The following is a 10,000-nucleotide window of genomic DNA, read 5'->3' on the forward strand; positions in this document are numbered from 1 at the left end:
TAGGTCCGCGAGTGAATTAGCAACATGTAACATCCAATTCATCCACATCAACATTTTTAACACAGTCTTGATTCTTTCATATTAATCCGACTCCCTCTTCAATGTTTTTAACATCCTTTTAACCAGTTAACTGTCTTACTTTGAAAAAACATATATTAAAAAATTTAGCCATAAAACTCGTTCTTCAAAAATCGATCTATCTAAACGATCCTCATCTTGGCAAAATCTCTCAATCCTAGAGCTTTAAGGAAGACTTCGCGAAGTCCCTGGTTTGAATTATTAAGGTCATTTAAATCGATCGATATCTGAAGGACGAGTTTTCTGGCCAAACTTTTCAATGCCTACTTGCAGGAAGTTCTTTATCCAGAAAACGACAGTTGATAAATAAAATAAATAAAATAGAATTCCCTTTATTTATCCCATAGGGGAAATTTGTCTCTAGGGTCTATTCCAAGGGAAGACTGGAATAATCCAGGCGTCAGCCGCAGTGCAGCGCCGCAAATCGAGCTAAGGCGAGGTGAATTATTCAAGCTCACACAGCGCAGCGGCGGGTGATCGAGCTCGATATCTTTCGGGTAGGAAGCAAAGACCGTACCGCTGAGCCATGCTGCCCCAGTTAGAAGTGGAATATGAGGCCTTTCCATAATATTGTATTGACTATTCCTTCGGTGTTGAGAGATTTAAAGACCATTCTAGTTTTGCACTCACTTCACAGTCAGCGTGACTCAGTGGTGCGGTCTTTGCTTCGTACCCGAAAGGTACCGAGTTCGACTACCCGCTGTGTTGTGTGGCCTTGAGCAAGTCACCTAGCCTTAGCTTACTTTGCGGCGCTGCACTGCGGCTGCCGCTTGGGTTACTCCAGTCTTCCCTTGGAATAGACCTTAAAAAAAAACCTCCCCTTAGAGATTAATACAGGGAATTTATTTATTTATGTATTTATCAATCAATCGTTGTCGTCAGCCAAAACGAGGATGTCACTCCCATATGTTTCAAATTAGCTTTTACATATTATTATGTGGTCATGACTATGTCAAACAGTTTTGCATTCCGTCGGAAAGTCAACAACTCGTGGCATTTAAAATCAAAGGAACAATTCTCTCTCTCTCTCTCTCTCTCTCTCTCTCTCTCTCTCTCTCTCTCTCTCTCTCTCTCTCTCTCCTCTCTCTCTCTCCATATATATATATATATATATATATATATATATATATATATATATATATATATTTATGAGTGTTGGTGGGTACTTGTAGGTACGAAAGTGCTCGATAATGGTGGTTAGAAAAACACAGAAACGAGTCGTCTCAGCAAAAAATGTGAGTGAAAATTTACATTATATATATATACGAGTGGAGAACCCGCAAGGCTAAGGCTATTAGGAACAGGCAGTCATCTATTATTATACTACTGTATTGTGGAAATAGACATAGATAGAGAATAATCTTTTTGAGTCCATGGGAAATAGAATTCCCCTTAATTGAAGAAAGGTTAGAAGATCACTCGTATATCAATATGTAATAGATAGTCTTATCACATTTAGATTTGCCGCTAATTCTTTGCTCGATTATAAAAATATGACATTAACATTTAAAATTTAACAATGTTCCCCAAACCTATTTTTAAAACAAGAATAGATATATTCTTGTTACTTGAGAATATCAGGAGAGATATAAAATTACGTCAACAATTTTTTGTTGTTGCGGGTGAGATTATTGTTACTTGATAAGATCAATAGAGATTAAAAATAACGTCATCATTTTTGTTGCGGATATGCTAGAATTGTGTAGAATCAATTATCCTCGCAATGAAAGCAACGGTCAAATTAAGGACTGAGTATTACACCCTATCAGATTTTCTTCGCATTAATTTGAGTTAACGGATGATAAAATCATCCTAAAATTTAAAAAGATTTGCATGTTACTCGTATATCAGTCTGTAAAAAATAGTTTCATAATTTTTAGTTTTTCCAGTAATTCTGTGCTCGATGATAAACATTTAACATTGGCATTATGAACAATGTGTTCACTGCATGACCTTTGAAAATGTACAATGGTAGAATCTCGCGAATTTGGAAATAATAATAATAATAATAATAATAATAATAATAATAATAATAATAATAATAATAATAATAATAATAATAATAATAATAATAATAAAGTGTTCTTCCATAGCGCTAAACGCCGAAGCCTCAAAGCGCTTTACAATATACTTACCAAACAATAAACACACTCATACCGAGCCAAACAGACACATACAACAGTCGCACACATAAACTATACAAGTTTTACAAAATGAAATTGATATTCAACAAAATGGAATTAAAAAATAAAAAGAATAATTTACTCATCAAGAAGAAAATGCCAAGACGTCTAGTATTAAAATTTCTGAAAAAGATGAGTTTTCAGATTTTTCTTAAAATTTTCTACGCTGCCAGTGAGCCTTACTGACAAGGGAAGCGAGTTCCAAATGGTAGGTCTTGCTTTATAGAAAGATCTATCGCCAAAATTAGTAAGCTGTGTTTTTGGCACTTTTAGTAGCTGGATCTCCGATAACCTAAGTTGGCGAATTGGAGAGCAGGGGATTACACGTTCTTGAATGTATCTCGAAGATCGGGAATTTAGTGCTTTGGAAAAAAAAAAGGTAATTTTGTATTCGAGTCTGACTCGAACGGGCAACTAGTGTAGTGTTCTGAGCATAGTTTTTACAATAGTATTCTCGATCGACTATTATTTACGAAATCATTTACGGAGTATTAAATTTGTATTCGCACCACTCTCGCGGAGAAGGAGATAAATGACACTAAACGGCAATGATCATATCTCTTATTTACAGTAAATATACAGCCAGTTTACTTAAATAATCAAAATTCAATAATCCACTTTTATGTCTACATTACAATACCAAGTTTCTCGATCATCATTGCATGATGTATTTATCATTCAACCATATACCAACAAGCAATTTGTTCCACTTAAACCATTCTAGGTACTAGACATTTTCAAAATAATTTTTGCTATTAAAATTCGAAAATATGAGAATCGATTACATGCTGAATCGAAACAAAAATCAATAAAATATTTCTTACACGCGGAATAGTAGATCGATAGAAAAATCAATATAAAGACAGAATCTATTGAAAAAAACAGGTTACTGTTTTATGAAAGCCATCTAATTTTTCTGTACTTTAAGAAATTGATTCTAAAGAAATCATTAAAGCGGTAACGTTACGACGGCGAGAGGGGAGGGAACAGTATAGTGTACTCAAGTAATTTAAGATATTATTATCTAAACTCTACCCAATTTGTACCGGGTAATTTAGAGGAAAGAGGTTCTCATTTATTAATGTACGTGCTGACAGCAAACCCAACGTTACATATAAGTCATTGTGTATTGTTGCTTAAGGAAAAAGTAATCAGAAGTATGAAGCAATATGATACAGTGCTAGACAAAGCGTACTCTTTGTAGATAATATAAACAGTAGGTCGTGCCAACTATTCTGTAACCAATAAGGTGGAACAAATCTGAACGGTAATTAGAAGTTTGGAGGTTCGATGCGAAGCTGAAAATTGGTAAATTTTTTGGGGTTATTTATTTTTCTTCCTTTTATCCTTTTTTTTTTTTTTTTTTTTTTTTTTTTGTTGTTGTTGTTATTTTCTTCTCCTTTGTCAGTCGCTTCTACTGATAATACAACAACATTATGACAATCCACTCAGTGTGCAAAACGTTTCCACTCTTATGAACCGTATTAGAACAGCCTGTCATTTACGTCACGATGGAGTGTTCAATCGAATGCTTTGCAATCTCCGGATCGGTCAGAAAACGAGAGCAAGACAGGGACACCAGGTTCCACCGGAGCAAAGAAACTAAAATAGAATCCTAGATTGTAGTCTTATTGACGCCATCCAATGTCTTTGCTTTCTGACAGAATATACAGGATGAAGATTCACTCCGTCAAGATAACCATTATCTGCCAAGTCTTGTATTTTATAGTAGCGTCCCCGACACTTTGTGTATTTATACGGAATTTGTCATCAACTTTCTCAAATATATTGTAGTTGCACCCTCTTCCTCTTCCCTCAAGGGAACGGCGTGATTTCTTTCTGCTTATATTTGGGGCGCAGTCTAGAATTCCTTTTAAAATTGTTACAGTGTATACCATGCAAATTCTTCCCCTTTTAGGTTAAGCCAGGCCACGGTAATCATCTTCATCTCCCTCTGAATATTGCGTGGGGGTTGGGGGCTAGGGGGGGGGGGGGTTGGACTACTGCCATAACCTTACCTTACTCTTCGTAGCGTTCCCGACACTTTGTGTATTTATATACGGAATTTGTCACCAACTTTCTCAACCCCACAAGGTACAGCACTACTCCAATATTCCTCTCTGGGTTAACTCAGTACAGGACCGGACAACCTAGGAAGTAAATCCCGCTAGATTACTCAGGAGAGTTGCTTTTCTCTACGCCCGAGCAATACAACTGATATGGTCTTGATAGATAAGACTTCCATCTAGAGTAACCCTCAGGTATACTTACCATTCAGGTCATCTGAGAGTAACTGAATTTCAACACCGATTTAACAAGTTTGAAAATGCTCGATGCCCCTGAGATGAAAAGCAGTCATAACTATTTCCGATGATTTTATCTTCAGATAGCACTTTCCAAAGTACGAATATGATCAAATCCGCATTGAGTACGCTTTAGAATCGTGCCTATTCTTTGCTTTGATGAGCGAGGATGCATCTCAGCCTCAGCGAAGAAGTGTTTAGCATGTCATTAGTGTAAACATTAAAGAACAACCGTGCCGAGAGAGATATCAGAGGAATACTCTGACTTTCCTGACTTATTTTATTATTGTAGATGAAAATAGATTCAAAATCATCCTGAGCTTTTTGTTCTTCAAAAATCCCAGCATTAGTGACAAATTAGGGACCAGGAGTGGGATAAGAAAAACATCTGAAAAATTTTGTATAAAACAATGCCAGACAAAGCAAAAAAGGAAAATACAAGAAAAAAACCCATCCCTAAAAATCAGTCCTCCTCCCCCAAGTCGAGGAAGACTGATTTTTTGAGGATTAAGTCATAATAAGCCCGGTCCATGTGATTTTTTTTTTCATATTTGCTGACAGAGTCACGGTTGCTCATGTGGTGAGGAGGAGGAATGCAGAGATATACACAGCGATGCAGAAAAACGACATAAAAAAGATTGGCCTCTGCAACCTCTCTACTTAAAAAAAAAACAAAAAAACTTATCGGCCCGCTAGAAGAACTCAAAAATACGAGTACCTTCATCTTCGAAACAGGACTCCATATATAAAGGCATACGGGAAGAAGAAGAAGAAGAAGAAGAAGAAGAAGAAGAAGAAGAAGAAGAAGAAGAAGAAGAAGAAGAGAAGAAAGAAGAAGAAGAGAAGAAGAAGAAGAAGAAGAAGAAGAAGATCAATATGCAAAGTAAGGGCAATGACTTTTTCTCTGGAGCCAGTCTACTCTGCAGGGATGGTTGGGTCTAGGACAGGTCTCTGTCGATTCAACAACTCGTTCTCCATAAGTGGAATGATATGAGAGTAGTTCTTTGCCTCCTTGTCGGTTTGCCTTGCTTGAGAATTTTTTTAATGGTTGTGTTAAATTTAATCAAGAGGTTTTTATTTCTTCTTTTCACCTAATGATTTGTTGTACGTGTTGATACGTAAGCGACCCATGCTTCGAGAAGACAAAAAGGTAAGAGGCGAGCGGACCCCAGGCTGAAAACCACTGGGTTCTTTATAAAAAGACAGGGGTCCCCAGCCTGCGGCCTGTGAACTTCATGCAACCCTCAACTTGAATGTCGCCCTTGAAGTGTTTCTTTGTTTATGCGTTTCAAAATTCATCCTCCACTTTGTTTTCATTACATAGATACATAAATCCACTTGACATGGATAAAAAAGGAATAGTCGACTAGATACAATCCGTGACGGTTATTCTAAGTGTTTGTACAAAGTGGGTGCCTTACTACTTAAGTAAATGAATAGTTGGTTCTATCCGAATCGTTGAGAGAATATATGAAGCAGTATGAAGCTCACAAAGACATAATGAAACAATAGAAAAACGCTACAAAAATTTGATTATTCAATTCTATTTTAATAAAGTGAACTTTTAAAGTGAGCTTTTATATAGCATATCACTAAGTGCTTAAGCGCTTTACAGCGCTTTGCACAACAGCAACATTTAACATTATGACGGGACTGACGCCTGTTAGCGATGTTACAATTTTTTCGAAGAACAACGCTGTTACGGCAGTAGCTACTCATTTTTAATCCTGGTCGATGAGAGAATGGAGTAAAGACCTTCCCAAGGACTAACTATGCGCGAGCAGTACTCGAACCCTGGACCTTCCGACCCGAAAGCGATTGTCATACGACAAGACCACATATCCGCATTTTAGTATTTAAAAAAACAAGAGTATCTTCAAAAATGCAAAAAAAAAAAAAAAAAAAAAAAAAAGATTGAGAATATTTGGTCTCAACAGTCATGTATTTTTGCAAGTTAACACCTTAGGTTGAGTAATATGTCTAGAAATTATCATCACATTAACTGGTAAAATGCAATAACCAATTGTATGACTCAATCGCATGCTTTCTGTGAAATAAGTACAAGTGACCGAAAATCATCATGGGGATTGTTTTTAAAACACTGAAAAATTGTTCGAGATTGGGCTATTTATCTTATTTCAGTTATTTTTATATCATCGATTTTTCTTTAAAAATATATTTTATTGCAAATCACATACGCGAAAGAATTCAAATAAGTATGACCTTGAACTTGAACAACTCTTTTATGTTAGAATGGAAATTGCATAAGGTCAACACAATTAAAATCAACTTCTGCTTAAATTCAATACTTCTTTTTTGTCCCAAATATCCTGTTCTTTATCTAAGTGTTGTCATGATAGTGATAAGTAAGATCTTTTCTGTCTGACGAATTGGTATCGTCAGGATTCCACTGTATATAGACTGGAGCATGAGACACAGAGAAACAGACGATGTGGTATTGTCAGGATTCCACTGTATATAGACTGGAGCATGAGACACAGAGAAACAGACGATGTTGGTATTGTCAGGATTCCACTGTATATAGACTGGAGCATGAGACACAGAGAAACAGACGATGTTGGTATCTCAGGGATTCCATGTATATAGATGGAGCATGAGAACAGGGTAAACAGACGATGTTGGTATTGTCAGGATTCCACTGTATATAGACTGGAGCATGAGACACAGAGAAACAGACGATGTTGGTATTGTCAGGATTCCACTGTATATCGACTGGAGCATGAGACACAGAGAAACAGACGATTTTTTTGTTACCGTAGGGCATCAAGAATAATCAACGAATGCTGGAAGATTTCAAAGAGTGTTAAAACAAGGGAATATAATCTTGAAAGAGTGCTGGAAACAAAAATTCTGGTTAACAATCGTGACCCACCACCTCAAAATGGTATTGTTTCTAAGTTAAAAAGTTTGAATAAGGAAAAATGTGAAATTATAACTTCCAGTCATTCATTTACATACTCATGTACCTTCTCTTTCCAGATGTCAAAAGTCACATCGTTAAAAAAAAGTATATAACTTCTATTTCCAACATCTAAATCACCCCGACACGATTAATACCGGTTTGAAACGATGCGCTACAAATTTTAAATGACAAAATAAGATGTGTGAAATGAAACTGTTGTTTCATAAGTGACCAGTCGTCTTAAAACGGTATTATGTCGGGATGAAACTGTTGTTTAAAATTCCACTTCAAGCTAATTCAGTAGATTTTAGTTCAATTATTATTATAAACCCTCATTAATTAGAGTAATGTTTGCTCCTTGGACTTTATAAAAACCGTAAATATCTTGATTCCGAACCTATGAAATTTAAGCTCAATATTTTTTATCTAGTTCAATTCGACATCAACACCGGGTCGAGACAGTAAGTCCCGTATTGAGGCCTTGTATGGTGAAGAGAAAGATCACAAATGTATTAGGCACGTTCATCACTTTATCAATCAATGGGTTTGGGATTTTGTTCCAGGTCAGTCATGGGTCCTTGCCAGATCGCCTCAAATGAAATGCTGTGTTCCATCAACGTTCTAGACGCGTTGGTCACAGACACAACAACAGTCCTGGACGGAAACAGACCCAAGAAGATCATCAGTGACAACCTGTTGTTGGCTCTGGAGATTCTCTTCTACGTCTTAGGTTGTGGGTTGTTTAGTTTGGCTGGCATTGTGGCTAATGTCATTAATAGTGTTGTGTTTTATAGGCAGGTGAGAACAAACAAATCGCCGTTGTCATCGATGTCTTTGTCGTCATTAACCTCCTCAACACCATCATCATCAATAACATCATCATCATCATCATCATCATCATCATCATCATCATCAGCATCATATTTCTATTATTGTTATTATTATTATTATTACTATTATTATCATTATCATTATTATTATTATTATTATTATCGTTATTATTTTTCTTCTTGTTCTTGTTCTTCTTGTTCTTCTTGTTCTTCTTAATCATAATCCTCGGCATACTCAACTCATCATATCGTCATCACGAATATTTTTGAAAGACTATAAATAAAATAAACGAATAGGTAATAACATGAATGTCTTCCTTAGGGCCTCTTGTCCGATAGCAGCAACGTAAGCTTCTTCGGCCTGGCAGTGTCAGACCTGCTATGTCTTATAACGCTCCTGTGGATGTCCATCGCCACCTCCATCGTGTTGTCTGAACCACAAGGATGGAACTGGGTCCCAAAAGATGTAATGTTGCTAACAGGTGAGTCGAAATCTTAGGAATGATATCAAATCATGTTATAGCCTGACACTGAAATCCAAAAGGACTGGCAGTTTGACATCATTTTTAGGATTTGCACCGCCTAGTGAGTTGTCGTTAGTAGTGCTCATGGAAACAAGTTATTTCATTGGTTGAACTATTGAATACAACTCACAATTTGTTTTCTTTTGTGGCAAAAGACTGGCATTTTGACGTCATTTTTTGGTCAGTGTCAGGCCATAAGTTTACGAAGGCCACGGGTAGAGACAGTAGTTTAGATAGTTCGAAGATGACGTCACTCAGGCCTTTGTTATTGTTTTTGCCATCCGTGTTTGTGAGTTGTTCTCATTAAACTGTATTAACCAGACTGTAAAAGTTCATGGTTACACAGAGTTTGTGTGTTGGTCCGTTATACTTCCGGATGGCAATGTTGTGAACTCCTTGGCCAAGCGCATTCTATCTATAACTGCGGCAATCGAATCAATGGGAAGCAGAAGTGGGGACGTCACACCTTCCTCTCTTCAAAATTCGTTAGAAGTGTGTAACCAGACCTCCGGATAATGTGTAAACAAAAAGTAGGTTACATATTGAATCATAAGGTGGCACAACTATTTCAGCAGCAGGATGTATAGGCATATTTTTATTATTACGGTGCGCAAAAGAGCGAGGATGGATGATCTTTATTGACGACCAGCATTTATTTAGTCTAGAAAATAAAATAGCATCACTCTGAAACCAGAGGGTCAGTTGCACAATGTATGTATTTAGTCATCCGGGGACTAATTTCACACTTCCAAAGAGATTGGAACCAGCATTTTGATATCACACCTTGATTTCCTATAGATAATGTAAAAGGGAACATAACCACGCTCCTCCAAATATAAACAATGGCAGTAAAATAAAATGCTTATTAGTTCGATAAAACCAAAGTCACACAAACTTTTGTGTGTTGGCTACCATTGTTGTTAATTGTTACTGGTGAGTTTTACTCATAAATATACATGGATTACGACTTGCAGTAGGCTTATTTGCCAATTAAATTTCCAAACCATTCTTTTTTTCATTTCCCCAGGAGCTCTACCACACGTCATCGTTGCACAAGTGACATGTTGGATCACAGCTTATATTTCATTTGAAAGATGTATGTGTGTAGTCTTTCCTTTCAAAATGCGGACTCTCTTCACCCCTAAGCGATCTGCAATCA

At 36.6% G+C, this 10,000-nt stretch overlaps 1 protein-coding gene across 2 annotated transcripts in view; it reads left to right on the top strand.

The window, feature by feature from the left end:
• Positions 1 to 3,365: 3,365 nt before the first annotated feature.
• Positions 3,366 to 10,000, top strand: part of LOC144966683 (cysteinyl leukotriene receptor 1-like) — a 7,542-nt gene continuing 907 nt past the window's right edge. Inside the window, exons 1-4 of one of the 2 annotated variants that reach the window (XM_078903441.1) lie at positions 3,366 to 3,569; positions 8,051 to 8,285; positions 8,640 to 8,799; positions 9,869 to 10,000. The exon at positions 9,869 to 10,000 is cut by the window's right edge and continues 907 nt beyond it. In XM_078903441.1, the coding sequence (XP_078759567.1) occupies positions 8,058 to 8,285; positions 8,640 to 8,799; positions 9,869 to 10,000 (520 nt within the window). In that variant the 5' untranslated portion in view covers positions 3,366 to 3,569; positions 8,051 to 8,057. The remainder of the gene's footprint in view (positions 3,570 to 8,050; positions 8,286 to 8,639; positions 8,800 to 9,868) is intronic. The other variant, XM_078903442.1, reaches the window with a different exon arrangement.

The sequence above is a fragment of the Berghia stephanieae genome, chromosome 2, assembly GCF_034508935.2.
Source record: "Berghia stephanieae isolate SIO BIC M18660-M18661 chromosome 2, UCSD_Bste_1.3, whole genome shotgun sequence".
Classification (NCBI taxonomy): domain Eukaryota; kingdom Metazoa; phylum Mollusca; class Gastropoda; order Nudibranchia; family Aeolidiidae; genus Berghia; species Berghia stephanieae.